The sequence below is a fragment of the Rattus rattus genome, chromosome 11, assembly GCF_011064425.1.
Source record: "Rattus rattus isolate New Zealand chromosome 11, Rrattus_CSIRO_v1, whole genome shotgun sequence".
Lineage (NCBI taxonomy): Eukaryota > Metazoa > Chordata > Mammalia > Rodentia > Muridae > Rattus > Rattus rattus.
This window is the reverse complement of record NC_046164.1, coordinates 18,299,719-18,319,922: the sequence shown is the minus strand read 5'-3', so window position 1 is coordinate 18,319,922 and position 20,204 is coordinate 18,299,719. Positions and strand designations below refer to the sequence as shown.

General features: G+C 47.7%; 1 protein-coding gene across 1 annotated transcript in view; it reads left to right on the top strand.

The window, feature by feature from the left end:
* The window catches only part of Cplx1 (complexin 1), a 30,402-nt gene extending 10,706 nt beyond the window's left edge, over positions 1–19,696 (top strand). Inside the window, exons 3-4 of the mRNA XM_032916312.1 lie at positions 12,463–12,638; positions 17,919–19,696. Coding sequence (XP_032772203.1) covers positions 12,463–12,638; positions 17,919–18,116 — 374 coding nt within the window. The 3' untranslated portion in view covers positions 18,117–19,696. The remainder of the gene's footprint in view (positions 1–12,462; positions 12,639–17,918) is intronic.
* Positions 19,697–20,204: the final 508 nt, after the last annotated feature.

Below are 20,204 nucleotides of genomic sequence, written 5' to 3'. Positions count from 1 at the left end.
ACAAAGCCTTTTGTTTGCCATGTAGTTAATATGACTCTTATTTTTCACTTGATCCTTCCTCTCCAGACAGCAGTCCTCAGTACCATGTATTCATGTGGGTGACCGTGCAGACACACTGTTAGGCATGTTTCTCTCCTTGGAGCCTTCCCTCTGTATTGGTAGATTTCTAGACAGCTACTGAATAGGGATCTTTCTGAGAATGCTGTGGGGAGATAAACAGGTATCTTTGTTCTCCCTCTTTAGAGGCAGTTGGGCTAGGTATAAAATTACAGATGTGAATGAATTTCCCATATACACTTGAAGGCATTTTTGTTGTTGTTGTTCCAGCTTATGAGGTCTCAGGCAAAGTCAGAACCTGTCTGATTCCAGGCTGCTACATAGGCTTTTAGGGTTCCCACTCTGCTCTCAGTACCAGGAATTTCTTAGCGTTAAGAACTTGCTATGGGTCTTGTTTCTTTCATCCTTCTGGTGTGATGTTCAGTTCCTAGAAATGCTTTCCTGTTGCTTCTTTGTTCCCTTCCTTTTCCTTTTCTGTCACTAAAAACCTAGCCCTGAGCTCCACTAGGTTTTCTTCTAGCGTTGTTGTTGTTGTTGTTGTTGTCACTATAATTCCAAAATGTATCTTCTAACCCTTCGCTAAGTTTTTTTTTTTTTTTTTTTTTTTTTTTTTTTTTTTTTTTCGGAGCTGGGGACCGAACCCAGGGCCTTGCGCTTGCTAGGCAAGCGCTCTACCACTGAGCTAAATCCCCAACCCCTCAGCTAAGTTTTTATCATCTGTCCTTGCACCTTTAATTCCCAAGAACTCTGGAGTGTGGGTCATCTCACATTTGCTTAAGGGTAGCATCTGGTTGGACAGTTAATGGACACAGCAGGGAGGCCTCTGATTGCTGCCCACAGGCTTATGCAATATTGAATTTGGTTTCCCTCTCTTGCTGTGTCCCTAACATACATTTAGTACTCTCTGTTCTGATTGGAGACTTCAAGTTCATGTTCTTCTGACTGGAGTCTGGTTCACATACTATGTGGGATTCTGAACTTTCTTTCTTTTTTTTTTTTTTTTTTAAAGATTTATTTATTTATTATATATATAAGTACACTGTAGCTGTCTTCAGATACACCAGAAGAGGGCATCAGATCTCTTTACAGATGGTTGTGAGCCACCATGTGGTTTCTGGGATTTGAACTCAGGACCTCTGGAAGAGTAGTCGGGTGCTCTTAACCGCTGAGCCATCTCTCCAGCCCGATTCTGAACTTTCTTTTGGTTTTGTGTGCTGAGCTAGCTTGTATGCTTCTACACCTCTATGTAACTATGGTTCTGTCAGAACCTATGTATTCTGAGTGATGGATCTGAAGTAAGTAAGGGTTCTTCTTTCAGGACTCTATTAGGTACTTTTCTATTACTGTAAAGAGACACCACAACCAAGGCAACTTACAGAAGCGTTTTGGGGGGCTAACAGTTTCGGAGGGTGAGTCTATGACCATCAGGTGGGGAGCAGGCAGACAGACAGGGTGTTGGTACATTAGCTGTGAGATTAAATCCTTACCTGCAGGTAGGAGGCAGAAAAAGAGATAACTAGAAATGACATGAGCTTTTGAAACCTCAAAGCCCTCCCCCAGTGGTATACCTCCAACACAGTGCAGCCTCCTAATCTTTCCCAAATAGTTCTACTAGCTGGGGACCAAGTGTTCAAATATATGATCTTATAGGGACCATTCATTTAAACCCCAAGAACTCAAGCATTCCCTCAGCTCTCCCCACACTTCTCCCCAGTGCCTTGGATCTGCTTCTGTGTCTGTTTGGTTTTCTCTGTTTAGCATCCAAAGTCATGGGTTCCATCATAACATTTTCATGGACGTTTTGTTTTTGTTAGTCATCCTTCCTTCTTATTCTACATCACCTATCTATGTCCGCCCTACATTAACTCCTTCTTCTCTGCAGTAGTCTTTCTGTTTTCACATCGAGTACATTCGGTTACTCTTTCCCCATCCTCAGATCTGTTTTTCCTCTCGTAGTCCACTTTCTAGTTTTATGACTGACACACATGCGTGTACACAGACAGACATATATAAGAATTAAAGTACAGGATTATAATATGAAAGATACCATTTAACATTTATTTTTTCTGAATTATTTGTCTGGATTATTTCACTAAGGATTTTTTTCCTTATGACTGAATGAAATTCCACAGTCTTTTTGTTGTTGATGATGTTGTTCATTTATTTCTTGAGGAGCATCATACATAGGCAAGAATTTTCTGAAAAGGACTCTAATAGCACAAGAAATCATCCTAAGAATTGGCAGGTAGGACAGGTAGCACTCTAGGGTATTTTCCAGCACATTTATTGTTGCAGTGAATTCAATAAAGTATTCTTAAACAACAAAAAATCATAATTGACAAATGAATAAATGGTATTACCATATGAATTAAATACCTCTGAGTAGTAAAAGAAACTATCAGCAGAGTAAAGACACACCCTACAGAACAGGAGAAAATTCTTGCCAACTATACTTCAGAAGGAAGCTAATATGTAGAGTCTATAAGGAACTGGAAAAATTGAACATCTCCTGGGTTGGTTTTTTTTTGTTTGTTTTGTTTTGTTTTTTTGAGATAATCTTATTAATCCTGCAATTTGCCGGAAAATTCAACTCCACCATTTTTTGGCCAAAATTGAAGCAAGCTTTAGTGAATATTAAATACTGGCCAAAAGATGGACATTGGTCAGGACTATCCCTTAATTTCCCAACTGGAATGGCCTTGAGCCAGGTGTTGCAAGAACTTATGAGGACAAACCTATAGGCCACCATACTTTCCCATAAGTTGTTACTTTCTAAGAACTACAATTTCCATCATTGTAGGGGGCTGCCTGGTTCCTGGGGCAGATGAGGTTTATAATCTCTCTATGTAGCCCAAGCTGGCATAGAATCCACAATTGTCCTGCTTCATCCCCCTGAGCGTACCGCCACACATGGCTAACGGAGTGTTTGGAAGGAAATTTCTATCATGAAACTCTACTGGAAGATAGGCTATAAACAGTTAATTTTAGCTTTAAGCATAAGAATCTAGAGAGAGAGCCCAAAGGGTTAAACTAGGGGGCAATGACTAAAATAGAGGGGAAAAAAAGCCAAAGTAAGTCCTTTAAGATCAATAAAATTGATGATATACCTACAGCCAGACCGATCAGAAAAGGAGAGAAGAGACAAATGAGAAATGAGGCTGTGTGCGTCTCTTCAGATGTACAGAGAGTAAGAGAACAACGGATAGATATTATTAATATCGTGCTAAGGAATCAGTCAACTTAGATGAAAGAACGAACTCATTGAAAGACTGCATTAAAGAAATTAAAAGGACGTGTCCTAGAGTGGGTGGAATGCTCCTAAGACTCAGATCTACTGAGTCCGGTGGCACATGAAAGGAGGAGGAGGAGGGGGAAGAAGAGAAAAAACTCCAAACTAAAGCACTAAAGAACAAAAAGAAAAAGCAAGACTAAAAATCAAAGCCAGTATAACCTTTACATTTGCACTGCACAGTGAGCTCTGTGGAGTAGAACACAGGAGAGCAAAGGAAACTGTGGAAGGCCAAGGTTAGTGGCAGCATTGTGGAATGTGAAGTGTCTTCTTTACCTCAAATCCATAGTTCCACCTAAGTAAGAGGAAAAACATCCAAGAGTCCCAACTGAGAGAGTGTGCAAAATTCTCAAAAGGCTCAAATAACGGTTAGCATTACCAACACAAGCCTGAGACGCTGGCTGGCTCAGCAGAGCCCAAAGAGATGTGAAAACTGTCATGTCAGTTTTTGGCTGGAATCCCTGAACAGAAAAGAGGACGTAAAAATATCCAGGATACAGCCTGAGAATGGTGGCAGATACCTTTAATACCAGTACTCGGGAGGCACTGGCAGATGGATCTTTGTGAGTTCAAGACCACTCTGCTCTATCCACCAAGTTCCAGATGGGCCATGACTACAGCTAGAGACCCTGTCTTCAAACAAACAAACACACACACAAACTCAGGAAAACTGAGCAGAAGACCGGCTTCAGATACAGTATTCCTGTCTTCATTCGCCCTTGGCAGTGTGCCTGAGACCTGGAAGGCACAGGAAGTTGGGTTCAGCTTCCAGGAACTCTGTCCTCTTTCCTTTGTGATTCTTCTGTAAATTAAAAGTTGTTCTCAAAACATTTGTTTTAGTGGTTGGAGTGTAGCTCAGTGACCAAGAGTCTGCCCAGTATATGCAAGGCCCTAGGTACTGCTAAAGTTCCGAGTACTGCTAAAAAGTCTTTCTTTCTTTCTTTCTTTCTTTCTTTCTCTCTCTCTTTCTTTCTTTCTTTCTTTCTTTCTTTCTTTCTTTCTTCCTTCCTTCCTTTCTTTCTTTCCTTCTTTCTTTTCTTTCTTTCTTTCTTCCTTCCTTTCTTTCTTTCTTCCTTCCTTCCTTCATTTATTTATTTATATTTTTGTTGATTTTTCAAGGCAGGGTTTCTCTGTGTATCTAGTTTTCTTAGAACTCACTCTTTAGACCAGGTTGGCCTTGAACTCAGAGGTCCACCTGTCTCTGCCTCCCAAGTGCTGAGATTAAAGGTGTGAACCACCACTGCCTATCTTAAAAGGTTTCTTTTTAAAACACACACACACACACACACACACACACACACACACTTACATTTTTTTATTACATTTATTTATTGTGTGTGTGCATGAACATGTGTGGTGGTGTGTTTGTAGAACTCAGAGGACACCTTGCAGGAGTCAATTCTCTCCTACCATATAGGTCCCAGGATTAGAATAAGGTCATCAGGCTTGGCAGCAAATGCCTTAACCAGCTGAGCTATCTCACTGACCTGGAAAATATACTGGGATAACAGTTGTGCCACAGGATTCTTGGCCAACCTTATCTACGGATGGAATTCCAGGCTAGTCACAGGTACAAAAGAGAGAAGAAAGGACTGATATTCACCCCAAGGCAAATACAAGAGTGACCAACGAGCACATGAACAATGCTTGAAATAATAGTCACAAGTGAGATACAAATATGGCACCACCTGTCACCTATATGGTTGACTGCAGTCAAATGGCCACCAAGACAGTATTGAACTATATAGGGACACAGGTTCATATTTCCCACAGTCCAAGTGTGTCACCTACATGGTTGATTGCAGTCAAATGGCCACCAAGACAGTATTGAACTATGTAGGGACACAGGTTCATATTTCCCACAGTCCAAGTGTGTCACCTACATGGTTGACTGCAGTCAAATGGCCACCAAGACAGTATTGAACTATATAGGGACACAGGTTCGTATTTTCCACATTACAAGTGTAACGGATGGACCTACCTTAGCACGGTCTGACTATTTCTTCCAGGTGAAACCCAAATTTGCTGAACATCTTGTCAGTAACTCTCGGATGTACCTGAGTAAGTGACCAGTTACAGGTTTGTCCCTAAGGCTCTGTTTTCAGAGTGCATCTGCAGGTCATGGATGGACAAGCTACCGTATCTGAGGAATTTTCCACCCACACTCCAGCTCTCGAAATAATGACTCTGAAAGTTAATATTTATGAATAAATACCTAGGCCTAAGCTTTGGCTCATTTCCTGACTAGCTCGTAACTTAATTGGCCTGTTCGTTCTCCATGAGTGCCATGTGGTTGGTTACCTCTCTTCATTCTTTTTTTTTTTTTCCAGAGCTGAGGACTGAACCCAGGGCCTTGTGCTTACTAGAGCATGGCAAGTGCTCTACCACTGAGCTAAATCCCCAACCCCTCTCTCATTCTCATTGGTCTGTGTTTCTCAGTTTGGGGCAAACCCCTCCCATGCCTGATTCTATCCCAGAGTTCCTTTCTCCCTATGAGAACTGCCACCGCCTATTTCCTGTCTCAGCTAATACACCATTAGTTTTTTATTGACAGCTGATATTCCACACACAACAGATTCTCTCTACAAGCTACTCCACAGTGAGACCCCTCATGGACAGAAGAGTGGCTGTCCACATAGAAGCATGGTACTTAGTGGCCAGGACAGTCCCCCGTTATGTACTGTGGGCTCTACTGATCTAAATTTCTGGAGAACAGGGGACCATTTTTGTGGGGACAATGAGATCATCTGGGTGCTGGGATGGGCATTGAGGCTACCAGAAGCCTGTCTTTGGTTTCAGACTTATGTATGTCTAAGGAGCCCCCATTCTGCTTTAGGGTTCCATGTGGCAGAGCACATTTGAGGTTTTTTGTTTTTTGGGTTTTTGTTTGCTTGCTTGCTTGCCATGGCCACGTTTTGGCTGTGCGTGTAGACTCTACCTCTGAGGCACAAGTATACAAAGCAAGATGAAGGAGGCAGGCCATCATCAGGCATGGTGCGAGTTCTAAATGAAAGCTGTAGCCACCCCAGGTACACAAGAACCCACTGGCTTGTTAGTTGGGGGAGAAGGGAGCAGGAAGGTTCTGGGAACGTGCAAGTGCTCAGAACAACACCTTATGACACCGGTGTCCAATGGCCACTGTGTCTCTGGGTAGCATCTGCGTCGTGACTGATGCTTTGATGCTGCCGCCTCTCTGCTTTCTGCAAATGATCTCCACTGCACTCTGGGTGGGCTTGTCTATGGCGTTCCCTAGAAAGTGACAGATGTCAGTTTCCCTTTGGCTGAATATTACTCGGGCCCATGTGCTGGTTCCTAGTCTGTTGAGAGCTCTAGTTCTCTCTTTCCCTCTCCTTCTGTCTTCCTTCTCCTCCTCCCTCACTTCTTTCCCTCCCTTCCTTCTTCTTTCCATCCCTCCTTTTTCTTTCACATGATTTCTGGCATTGCCTTCATGCTAATTTAGTAAAAAAACAACTCAGAGAATCCACTTCTTCCAAGAACATTCTAAATATCATGGGAATTATCTGTTTCTTAAGTGTTTGAAGGATCCCATCTGTGAATTCCTAGACATCATTTTCGGCTTTTTATAATAACTATATTTTGAGGTATGGATTTCATTCAAGATTTCCCACGAGGATAGGAAATACAGTGTATTATTTGGCTATTATTTGCTTATGTGTGTGTGCGTGAGGGTGTGGGTGCACGTGCGTGTATGTGTGAGTGAGGAGTGCATGTGTAAAGAGGCCGAAGGGGGATGCTGAGTGCTCAACTGCTTTATTGCCACTTTATTCCTTTGAAGCAGCAACTCACGCTGCCTGGAGATAAGCTGGCGTCCTCTCTCTCTGCCTCTTATGTGCTTTTTACTACATCAGCACTGGGATCTAAACTCAGGTACTCAGACTTACACAGGAAGTACGCTGAGCCACTTCTCGAGCCCTGGTCATTTTAATTTCCTTTCCGTTTTGGCTTGCTTGCTTGCTTGCTTTTCTGCTGAGGGCTGTGGCAGAGGCATACCTCATCCTGCAAGCCAAGAGGCCCTCAGAAACCATGTTCGGGAGTTTGCAAGCTGGTTGCTTTCTGGGATACATCAGGACCTCGCTACCTCTAGTTTTCACATTGGCGGTGACTATGTTCTAATATGTACAGACCATCGGCTGCTAGGGAGAATACTTTTGCACTCATTGGGTAGGGGAAGTCATCGCCAGTCATGCTTTAACCAAACTGGTCACAACCTCATGTCAGCTTTGGGAAACCTGCCAGGGAGATGGAATTATAAGAAATTTAAATTTTTATTTCTCTTTTTATTGTGATAATATATATGAGTTGTACTGTTTAATCAGTGTAGGTACACAAAGCAGTGGCACTAAATATATGGCACTATTATTCAGCCATCACCTCTCCTTTTGGAATATATTCATTTTTCCAAACTGAAATCGTCCCAGAGAAACATTAGGTCTCTGTCTCCCAGCCCCCAAATCGCTTTCTGTTTTCTGCTCCATGGATCTAAGGTCTTCACAGCAGCTGTCCTTTGTGACTGGTTCATTTAACTCAGGATAATGTCCCCAGAGTTTCTCCATGCTGTCTTGTGTCAAAACCTCCTTTGTTTTTAAGGCTGAACAATATGTAAAGTAGACTGGTAGAATTACTGGATCATATGGTAATTCTGTACTTGGTCTTTTCTATATGCACATGGAAGCATTTTCCCCACAAGTGCATATGCGTACCATATGTGTTCAGTGACCTTAGTGACCAGAAGAGAGCATTGGATCCTATGGAACTGGAGTTACAGTTGTGAGCTGCTACATGGGTGCTGGGAACCCAGGTCCTCTGCAAGAGCAGCCAAGTGATCTTAACTTTAAGCTGTCTTTTCCGTCTCTGTGCTAAACCTTTTGAGGACCCACCAAACTGTCCTCTACAGTCTTGACCAGTACAGTTCCCACGGTCCCAGCACAAGGTTCCACTTTTTCCACATCTTTACCAATACTCCCTATTTTCTGTATTTGTAATACATGTCCCAGTGGGCATTTGGAGAGGTATCTCATTGTAGCAGAGACTGACATTTGAACATCCCTCACAGCTTCCCCAGGGCTGAGAATTAAGGGGAGTCTGACATACAGCCGCTTGTATTTTTTCAAAGAACTGTGAAATCATGGGTATCTTTGTCCATCGAGCTTTCTTCTTGTTTCTGCACATACCTGACATATTATAGTGCATTGGGCAGTCCCTCAACCTACTCTGGGACACCGATCATCCTCTCCTGGGTGTGCCACATCCCCAAGTGCACTGTAGCCACAAATGTTCCCTGGTCATGTTATCACATGTCCAAAACATCCTTGTCTCTAGCCTTGTGCTAGCGTAGGAGACATCTGTGGGCCCATGTCTCAACAAAGACCCATTTCTGACAGATGGCTGGAGTGAGATGGCCAGTTAGGATGTATACAATAATGTCTGGCTGCTTTCCCAAGCCTCTGTCATTGATCTCCTTTCTCCAAGGCCTAAGTGTGTACCTTCTCCAGAAGTGGATACTTAAAACATCTACCATACCAGCACCTTGGAACTATCTGTTACTCTCTTGGCCTCCCTAGGACTCTGGAGAGGGTGTGTGTTCACTCTCTTTTTGTTTCAGTCTGCTCTGATCCAGGATCTCATGTAGTTCAGGCTGGCCCCAAACTTACTATTTAGTTAAGATTGGGCTTGAAATCATGATCCTCCTGCCTTTGCCTCTCAAGTTCTAAGTCCGCAGGTGTATGCCACTGTTTCAGGGCTTATTTTTCTGTCGCTCATTGTGCCACCAGAACCTTACACTTACCAAGAATTTTAAGATACCCTGCCCGTCTCTGCCTCACAAGTTCTGGAGTTAAAAGCATGTGCCACCACCACCCAGCTAGAATCCTAGTTTTTTGTTTCTCAGAATGATTATAAAGCCCTTCCACTTTGTTTTTTTTCCCCTTCCTTATAACTAAAAGCTGTTATTCCAAAATAATACACTATTTTTAGACATATAGTGTGTTAGATTAAGCTCATCAAATCACGGAGTTAACATTTTGGGAAATAAAACTTTGTTCAGCATGGAAACTGCCCAGACTTGTGTGTGTGTGTGTGTGTGTGTGTGTGTGTGTGTGTGTCTGTGCACTCGCCAATGCCCCGTGCAAACACTACCAGGTGGGTGCTTGGTCCTGTAAGTCACCAAAAGTTGGAGAACAACTGTAGGGAGTTTGCTTTTCAAACATTTTACATCTTCATTTTTAATGTCTAGCTCAGTTGAAAGGTGAAGTACAGGCATGTTTCTAATATTTGAACCTCTGTTACTGTAAGTTTGATCTTTTGTTCAGAACTGGTAGCTAGATTAGACCAGGAAGCATGGCCTCTGCCACCTCTAGTCTTTTAGATTGAATATTGTTTGAATCTCGGTGTGGCTGGCGTTTAGCAAAGTGATCCAATACGGAGAATGGTCAGCAAATGTCCACAGGTCCAAGACTGTAGTCACTCCCAAACACGTTGCCTTCTCCTCATCCCACGTTTGCATTTACTCAAGTAAAAACAATTCCATTCAATTCCAGCATCAACGATTCTGAGCTTCTCCCATGCTATGGGCGTGGCCAATGATCCACGTCTTTTCAGTGCCGAGCAGGGCCCTATCCCTCATCTGCATGGTGTGTGGTTGACTTGCCCATTGTCTGCTGAGGGCAGGTACTTTGTTCTGTTTTTTACTACTACAAATAAAACTGCTGTGACTTCCTTGTCCCTGAATTCATGCGAACTTAAGTTTTATTTCTGTTGAGTAAATACTTGGGACTATGGTTTTTTGAACCACATTATAGGTGTATTTAACATGAGGAACTGACAGTTTCGTGACAGGGTGCTTTGTCTAGCACGTGTGAGGCCCAACGTGATATTGATCCACTGTCCTCCAATTCCTGTGTCACCTGCATTTCCATCAATATACATTGCTGTTTGTTCATCCGTATCTAGCACGTGTATAGCCAGTCTCTACTTGTCAATGACTTAAGCTGTGACTCAGCATTATTTCTAACAGCCAAGTGTGCCTTTCTCCATATTCATTTCATATATACATATATACATATATATTCATTCCTTGGTAAAAGATTCCTTAAAACCCTTTTCGTCCACGTGTGCATGCACACATATATATTTAATTGTCAGTACAGGTATATGAATGCCACCATGTACATGCACCAAGGCCTAGAGTCTCCCAGCCTCCAGGAGCTGTCTCTGTAGTCCTAAGGCTCAGATGTCTCAAATCTAAAGTAGCTCTTCCTTCAGAGCCTAGAGCCCAAGCAGGAATCTCTGGCCTGTAGGAAGGTTCAGGGAAGCCCAGCTTCATAGTGGCACATAGTTACTACTCAGTAAATAGTTTCCATCCCATCCTATGTGATGGGTGGAGTGGGGGACAGACCTAAACAGGCAGCCACAAGCCACAAAGCCCCCACTGTCACACCCCAGACACTGCTCATCCTCCCCTAGGTCAGTGGTTCTCTATCTTCCTGATGCCGTGGCCCCACCACCACAAAATTATTTTATTGCGACTTCACAACTGTAATTTTGCTACTATTATAATCGTGATGTAAATATCTGTGTTTTCTGATGTTTTTAGGTGATTCTATGAAGGGATCATTTGCTCCCCAAAGGGGTCTGGACCCACAGGTTCAGAACCACTGCTCTAGGGAGAGACAGACACCAGACTCGGTTCTTTCTGTTTTAGAATGCCAATACTTCCCAGAGGGAGAAATAATTATGGGTCGCTCACTTAAGTGTGAATTATCTTGTTCTAGTAAGAATAAAATTTACATGAACGCAGTCAGGATTGCAAGGTTTGTCCTTGCCTGCCTCAACTCCTGCCAGAGACAGTTGTGCTAGAGACAGAGAGATTCCAGTGCGTTACCTGGAAAACTGTTGGAAGATTACTTCATGACCCGAGATCTCCACTGCAAGTTTCTAGATGTAACTAAAAACCAGGCATGAAGCTCTTAATTTTCCGTTAGATTCATTGATCTGCTCTGTTAGCAAAAGCCTCTTTCAGGATCACTCTCTGTCTCCATCCTGACAGTGGCAAAAAAAATGTCTTTGGTTTCTTCAATACCCTATCACCTGAGGTAGAGTTTCAAACAGCTAAAATATCTCCCGCCTTCCCGGAGAACCCATGGCTCTACAGGGACCTGAGGATCAGGGCTCAGAAGTTAGTGCCTAATACTGCTGTCCCGAATTACTGAAGAGACTCTGCCTTCTTAGCCTGGGTTCACCAGCCTCCCGGATATGGTCAGAGGGCATCACACACAGAAAAGAGGACAGCTGGCTTTGCTCTTGCTTGTCATGGTGCATAGGGTTAGCTGGTACTCCAGAGCCACAGGACTCCACAAACCAGCACCCCATTCTGACATCTTGTAAGGCTTGCCAGGTCCCCTTCCTGAGTGTCAGTAGTGTCTGGGTGCAATGGGTTAAGGATCACCCATTGGTATGTAATTATAGCCTCTGTCCTATGGGCTAAGCTGCAAGGGCGTTTGGGGTGGTTTCTGTAGGGCCTGTGACTCAGGAACTCATGAGAAAAGTGGTACCTAGCATAGGGGCAATTAGGTCTTGGCACTGAGGATAAGCAGTGACTTCAGCCTGGGTCATGGGTACATGCCTGTCACCTACTTTGGCAGCCACTATTGCCCACCATACATCTGTTTATTGCCTGTTCATCATCTATGTATCTGCACATCTGGATTTTCTTTCCATCGCCTTCTGCTCAACCCTCTGTAGGACACAGGCAGGGAGGATGCTCATCTGACCCTCAGGAGCACACAGATGAGCAGACACATCAGTGCATGCAAGCACACACGTGCAATGACATGGCCATACACACAGATAATATATGAGCATGCAAAACACAACCACTCACTATACATGTGTTCGTGCATATGTGTGTGTGCGCGTGCGTGCGTGCGTGTGTGTGTGTGTGTGTGTGTGTGTGTGTGTGTGTGTGTGTGTGTAAGTACACAGACAGAACCCAACACGTTCACCACTTCTCTCAAGGGATGGGCGCCCCTGGACCCATGGCCAGCAGAAGAGACTAGGAACTCTGAATGGTACTGCCTGACCTCTGCTGTTATTCCCAGGGGCCACCAAGGACATGGGGAAGATGCTTGGGGGTGATGAGGAGAAGGACCCCGATGCCGCCAAGAAGGAGGAGGAGCGGCAGGAGGCACTGCGGCAGGCAGAGGAGGAGCGCAAAGCAAAGTATGCCAAGATGGAGGCAGAACGTGAGGTCATGCGGCAGGGCATACGAGACAAGGTGAGCGACTGACCCTTAGCAGCCCCACCCAAGGCCGCAGCCACTTTCCGCGGCTAACCCTCCCCTTTCCCTCCTAATGCAGGGATCAAAACCTTGGGAACCTGGCCGTTGAGGGGTTATAGTTGTTCGGATCTGGATGGGGGTCGTTCTGAGGGCTGTCCTTTCCTCGTGTCAGGACTGGTTTTTCTTCTGGAGTTTTGGCTCCTGCCCAGAAAGAAGGCTCTAAGAGAGGAAAGGGGATTGGCTGAGCTGGGAGTCTTTGTGGGTCAAGGAAATCAGGGCCAGAGGTTCCCATTTACCTTTGCTTCCTGGATTCCACAGGGTGAATGGGTAGCGGCGCCCCCTGCTCCCAGTCACCCTTGTAACTGTCTCTGGGGGTAGTGGGGCAGTCAGAGAACATTGTCCTCATCATGGTGGAAAAACTGAGGACCCTGTGGAATCCTGAATTGAGGACCACGTACAGCCATGTCTTTCAGGAGGATGGCCCCTGCCCACTCCAGAAGGAAAGGAACAAGGCATCCTGATCCTTCCAGGCCTTGTGGGAGTGGTTCAACAGGCTTGGGTGGGTAGATGGGAAGCAGGGAGTAGGTCACATAATCCTCCGGTCCTGGACTCGAGATGCTAAGCTGAGCAGTAGACATCCCAGGTTCTAGGCCTCCTCCCTGCCTGTACATCCTCACCAGGTTCTCTGCTGGTGCGTCAGTGATTGGGGCAGATCTGTGGGACTCACGGGCAAGGGAGCTGTATCTCCTAAGGTGGATAGTGGGAGATGGCCGGTAGGTGGCTGGGCACACTGGGTCTCTGATCTCATGAAGGGCCAAAGTGTAGCTGGCCTCCCCTCTCCACCTGTATTTGGCCTCTGAGGTAAGTCCTAGCTTCACACTTGGTTGTAGACTGCTGTTTATGGGGTCTGGGCTATGCACTTGGAGCACTGTCACTGGACAGTTTCCTGGGTCTTGTAGAAGGTACTCGCTCATTTCGCTTTGCCCCCACCTTCCACCACCAGTGAGCCACTTATTATGCTATTGACCATGCGAGTAACGTGGTAGCATACCCCAAAATTAGTTGTGTCAGGAGTGAGGATGGGCATGAGAAATAGAGAGATGGAGAGTTACAGACAGACAGCAGCTGAGAGAGGGAGGGAAGGGGGAAGGAGGGGAAGGAAAAGGAGGGGGAGGGGAATGAGGAGGGGAAAGGAGGAGGAGAGGGGAAGTGGGGGAAGGGATAGAAAAGCATGAGAGAGCTGAGAGCCACAGGGGCCCCTCCCTAGGGAGAGCTAAGAGGAATAGTTAGTTACCTGGGGATGGAAGAACAAGGTTGGGGTAGGTGCTATGCTAGATGCCCAGGTGTGCAGTGGCTCTGGCAAGTCAAGGGATAAAGCTAGGTTTTGGATCCAGGAAAGTCCTCTGCTTGGCTCAGTCCCCTCTCAGGAAGTCCCTGCCAAATACCACCTGACCCACAAAGCTTTGCCCTCTCGGTGTGTGTGTGTGTGTGTGTGTGTGTGTGTGTGTGTGTGTGTGTGTGTGTGTGTGTGTGTGTGTGTGTTTTAAAGATTTATTTATTTAATGTATGTGAGTACACTGTAGCTGTCTTCAGACACACCAGAAGAGGGCATCAGATCCCATTACAGATGGTTGTGAGCCACCATGTGGTTGCTGGGAATTGAACTCAGGACCTGTGGAAGAGCAGTCAGTGCTCTTAACCACTGAGCCATCTCTCCAGCCCCTCTCAGTGTGTTTTTAAAAATTGGGACTCAAGGAAGACTGTAGGGGGAAACTTCTCCCCTGGTCTGTTTTCACACATTTCTGCGGAAACTGTAGTTCTCAACACGTGAGTCCAGACCCCTTTGGGAATTCAGTGCCCCCTCTACAGGGGTCACCAAAGACTATTGGAAAACCAAATATTTACATTACAATTCTTAACAGTAATAAGTTACAGTTACGAAGTAGCAGTGGAACGATTTTTGTGGTTGGGGGTCACCACGACATAAGGAACTGTATTAAAAGATCAGAGTTAGGAAGGTTGATAGCCACTGCTTCAGAAAGTCCAACAGCCTATGGCTGCCTGGTTAGGGGGAGAAATGCAGAATATTCAAATGTTCCCCTAAAAGAAGGCCCTTCTAGTGCAGATGTAAAGGGTGGCCCAGGCACTCCCAGATGCACGTGGTCCCATCCCACCTCATCCCGGGCTGGGCAGGGAGGTACAGAAGCTGTCTCGTTTCCAGACATCCACTTGCTTCTGTACCACTGCTTGGCCACCCAGAAGCTCACAGTCCCATCTCCTGGGCCTTTGTTGCAGATGCCCCAGCTCCCCATAGGTACAAATCCTGCCGATCCGTGTGACTTTTAGCCCTCACTGGGCAGTCTCTGCTACCCACTAGAACTGGGTCCCCAGCCCCCCTGGGCTATGTGTACCCCTAGTGTCTTGAGCCCTGGTCAGAGAGCGAGAGGCCGAGCGGTGTTCCAAGGCTTCTCAGTAATAGGGGGAGGGGAAGAAACTAAAACTGGGGCCAGTTTTCATATCCACATGATGTGGGGCTCCATCCAGATAACCCATCTCAAGAACTGGGCATGGCCATTCAGGACTGTCTCAGGGTGGGGGTGGCTCCATATCCATTAGGAAGTCATCTGAGCAGGCGCTGGATTTGCATACCCGCCCATCCGACGTACACTTCTACCACCTGTTTGTGCACACGGCCAGATTTCCACACACGCCTCCAGGTTTGCATGTTGTACTAACCGTTTTGTGCACGATTCCAGCCACCCACAGGGAATTGTTTGTTGAGCCAGAACCTTCCTTCTGGTAAGGAGACAAGGCCCAGGTGTAGAGCTGCACGTCTCGGCGCCCACAGTTCTGCACTCGCCTGGATTCTCTCAGCCCTGTTTGGTGACCAAAGCAGTGCAGGTGGATACCAGCCAGAGCCACTGACTCAAAACTCAGGGCCTTTTCTTAACAGTGTTCTTGGGCCTCCTGTTGTCTCCTATGCATGAGACCCCCTGAACCCAGCCCTCCCCGATCTAGCACACCTGACCGACACCTCCCATGGTCCTGTCCTTGGGCCGATGCTTCTGGACACCTGACGTAATGAATACCTGGCCTGGGTTAGGCTGGCATTTATTCCTGGAGTGCAGAAGATGAGCGCAGGCCGCAGCACCTGAGTCTGGCTCTGGGATGTAGCCTAGATGGCATCCTCTGGCAGAACAGACATGACTTTCCCTGAGAGAGCTCAGTGTGGGTGTAGCCTCAGAGTGACCTTGATCCTCAGTGGACAAAGTAGCCTTCAGGAAAGTATCCAGGGCAGTAGTCACACAGGTAGCTCAGCCTCTCTAATTTTCCCAGACCTGGCTCACCTGGCCTATTCCTGCTGCTCTTCCCCCGGCTGGAAGGAAACTCGCTCTGGCCTGACCTAGTTTCCGGAGACATTTCTTCTGGCCCACGCACTACCCCGCAGGACACCGAGCCACATGTTCTCCCTCTCGAGCTCAGGGGCTCTGCCTGTGTGGGTGAGGTTTTCCTAGTGGCCGACCTGCAGCGAGACCAGTGCCAGGGTGCAGCTGTGGGGAGGGCCTATGAAGTACGCCTTTCATGCCAGATGACCCATCAGTTCTCTGTCCGGTACTAGCAGGTCCTGGGGAAATGGCTGTCCCCCGCCATGCTTCACCCCCTGGTCCTCAAGGCCTATATTCTCAGATCTTTTAAGGGTGCGAAGGGATGACTGAGGAAGCAGAGATGAGCCCCTTTATTTATTAGGGATGCCGTGTTTTATAAAAAGATGGGAAGAAGGGATATGTTTGGTGGAAGTATGGTATGGTGTGGGAGAAGCGGGTGCTTCTGTGGGTCCATGCTAAGGCATCCCTCCCCCCTTCAGGGACTAGCTACATGATGGTATAGTATAGAATAGAGTTTATTCAGGGCATGGGGAGGGAAGAGAGAGAGAGAGAGAGAGAGAGAGAGAGGAGAGGAGAGGAGAGGGAGGAGAGGGGAGGAGGAGAGGAGGGAGGGAGGGGAGGGAGGGAGGAGGGGGAGGGAGGAGGGGGAGGAGAGGAGGGAGGAGGACAGGGAGGGAGGGGACAGGGAGAGAGGAGGAGGCCAGCCATCCATGAGCTCGAGGGGTAGGGGGTGGGAGAGGGGAGAGCAGGAGCAAGGGGGGGGGGCAAGCTGCCCCTTTTATAGTGAGTCAGGCACACCTGGCTGTTGCCAGGTAACTGTGGGGTGGAGCTTAGACTAAATGCCAACAAGGGATACTTGATGTCCTCTGGTCTTGATTGAATTTGGCTGCTGTGTCCTCTACACTGGAATCCATTAGGAGAGAGGAAAGGTGCCTTTGGCAGAGGACAAGCGTCTAGGCAGACTCCCGTTTGGAGATGGAGTAAGCCATTTCTTTGTGGGGGTGGGGGCAGGCTGGTGGGTTTACACACCCTCAGGCTTCCCAAGGGGTGGTCTGCAGTAAAAGGGGCTGGAAAGAGAGCCAGGATTAGCGAGTGACCTGTGTGGGGCAGGGTGAGGGGTGGGGATGTCCCAAGATAGTGTCCAGCAAGGGAGCAGCCTCTTCTTACCTCTATGGTCTCATGCACCCTCCTCTTCTTTTTACGTTTTTCTTTTTACCATCGCCACGTATGTTAGATGTTCTCCACCCTCCTTCTGCTCCTGTTCTTCCCTTGTAGCATCCCCCGATTTATTTTTTAATATTTATCTTTTATTATCTTTAAGTATGTGTATGTAGGGATGCGCCCTGGCACTGGTACTGGGAATCAAACTTGGGTCACTCTGGAGGGGCAGCAAGTGCTTGTAACTGCTGAGTCTTCCCTCCACACACCTCCACTTCCCATGCATCCTTCAGGCACTTTTGTTTTTAAGATTTATTTATTTATTATATACACTGTAGCTGTCTTCACACACACCAGAAGAGGGCATCAGATCTCATTACAGATGGTTATGAGTCACCATGTGGTTGCTGGGATTTGAACTCAGGACCTCTGGAAGAGCAGTCAGAGCTCTTAACCACTGAGCCATCTCTCCAGCCCCCTCTTAATTGGTCCATTTCCTGTGTGTTCTTCTAAAACCCGGGGGTGGGATCACTGCTGGAGCTCTGGTGAGCAGGATGGGCCTGGGACCTAGCTGGAGTCTTCCTCAGCCGTAAGTACCACCTTTCAGGGTGGACGGTTGGTTTCTTCATGCAGGAAGGACCTGGCCTCTCTGGGTTTTGCGTCAGTGCCACCCTGGCTGGGGACTGGGGAGGGGAGTATGCAAGCCCCGTCCTGACGACGCTTTCCTTCGCAGTACGGCATCAAGAAGAAGGAGGAGCGGGAGGCTGAGGCTCAGGCCGCCATGGAGGCCAACTCAGAAGGCAGCCTGACTCGACCCAAGAAGGCTATCCCACCAGGCTGTGGGGACGAGCCCGAGGAGGAAGACGAGAGCATCCTGGACACTGTCATCAAGTACCTGCCTGGGCCACTGCAGGACATGTTCAAGAAGTAATGATACTGGGTCAGCACCAGGAGCCCTGCCCACTGTACAGACCCCCGCGGAGTCTCCCCCCAACAAGGGATGTTGGGAGCAGATGCAGCCCCACCCCCACCCCGCAAAAATAAGCCATAGTCCTAGATCTATCCCGCCCATGTCCCCCTCGCGCCTCGGGAGCCTCTGGCCACCCCTCCCCGTACTGCCATCACTGACCCCACCAGGCAAGGGTGTGCCCCTCAGGCCCCTGTGCTGTGCATCCTTGCCTTTCGGTGGTTGGACCCCCTCCTTACCAATCTTAAGTTCACCATTCCTACAGAGCCTGCCCAAGGTCAGGCCCCGAGGGCCAGCCCTGACCACCCCTGGATGGGTGGCCACCAGTCAGGGCCTAAACTCAGGAGCACAGCCATAGTGGGGTGGGACTTGGGAAATGAGCAGTGGGTGCTTGGGGGCCCCAGCCCTTCCCTGAGTCCATTGCCCCTGTTTCTGGACTTGTTGGACCTGCTGGACCATTTGCTCTGTCTTCCTGTCTGTGAGCTACCACCCTAGTCTTCCCCAGCAGCCCTTGCATACTTTGTCCAGCTGTCTCTTTCTCTGTTGCTCTGCAAGGTTTGGCTTAAGAATTCCACAGCCAGAGGAAACACAGCAATAGAGCTGGAGTGGGTGGGCTCAGACACACTTGGAGTCCCTTGACGTGGTCTGTAATGCACTTTCCAGAGTCCCATCTTGCCCTGATCCCACCTCTCCCTGGTGGCCTCCTGTCCCCTTCATGGGGGCAGGCAGTCTCCTAGGGTACTCCTAGGGTACCTCTGGACACCGACCTTCAAAACGCCCAACTTCCCAAAAGCCCAGGGTTCTGGTGATCCACGTGCAGAGCAGACAGAGGGCCACGTAGCCACGTAATCAAGTGTCCCACCCTCTCCGCTACTCCTCCTCTGAAGGGCTGACAGTGGCCGGTAATGCAAGCTCCTGGGGCTTGGGCTGTGGTGTTTTGTTCTGTGTGTGGCCCAGGGGCAGTGTGACCCAACTACTCCCCTTTGCCCAGCCAGCAGCCATCGTTCTTCATAGTTGTTTAATTTACATCATAATATGTTGAATCTCAGGTAAATGAGGTCTGTATTTGGTAAGTTTTATCTTGACAGAAAGGCCAGCCTGGTCTTCCCGACCCTTCCTGTCCACATTAAAACTGAATTAAGTGTCCATGAGTTTCTGGGCCAGGTGTGTGGCTTAGCATTGACCTTCATGACCTTACATAGCTCTTTAGAGAAGCCATAACAATTAGACTGCAATACTAATCAGAATGCCCTCTGCCCAAAGAGATGACGCATGCTCAGCTCAGCCCACAGTACCTTGCTCACCTGGGCCACTCTCTGCGCCTCTGGCTGGTTTTCCCGAATCCAGAAGCCAGCTCCAAGCAGATGGCCTCCTCTTGAGTCAATCCTGCATCCTGTTCCTAGCGCATGGGGCACCGGGCGCTGAGCTTAGAATAGCCCATGTGTTACCTGTCTGTCTGTCCTTGTGCCTGCACCTCCTGCATGTCAGAGGCCTCACATTTTCTCTCTGAGGGAATCACAGCCAATAAACAGTGATTTCACACCGCGTGGCTATTCCTTCCGAGACTACCATTCTCTCTGGGGGGAGGTGGAAGGGGGTTGGTTCCCTCCCTTGCACTGAGGGTCCTGACTTAGACTTACTGCCTCACCTTATTCTCCAGAGGGCAAAGATCCCTTCAGACCCCCAGTGCTCGAGGTGAGCCTGCAGGACATACGAACTTTCTTCCTCACAGTTCTGGTGAATCCAGACTATACTGCTTCTCAGGCCTGGGCCCACCAGGAATTCCACAGCCGTTCCCCTGGCCAGCCCAAGGGGCTGCCCTGAATCCCTGTGGCACTTGTACACTTTTTGGGATGGCTGCCAACTCTGCTGAATAGGGAGGAGGTGACCACAGCTCTTTTCCCTGGCACATTTTCTCAGTCCCTACCTCATTCTGTAGGTCTGCAATCCCAAGTTGCCCCATGCTCAGCCCAGCCCAGGGTGCTGTGGCCACATTTGTCCTAAAAGAGCCCTTGTTTGTCTCCTTTTTGTGACACCCCTTGTTGGGGACAG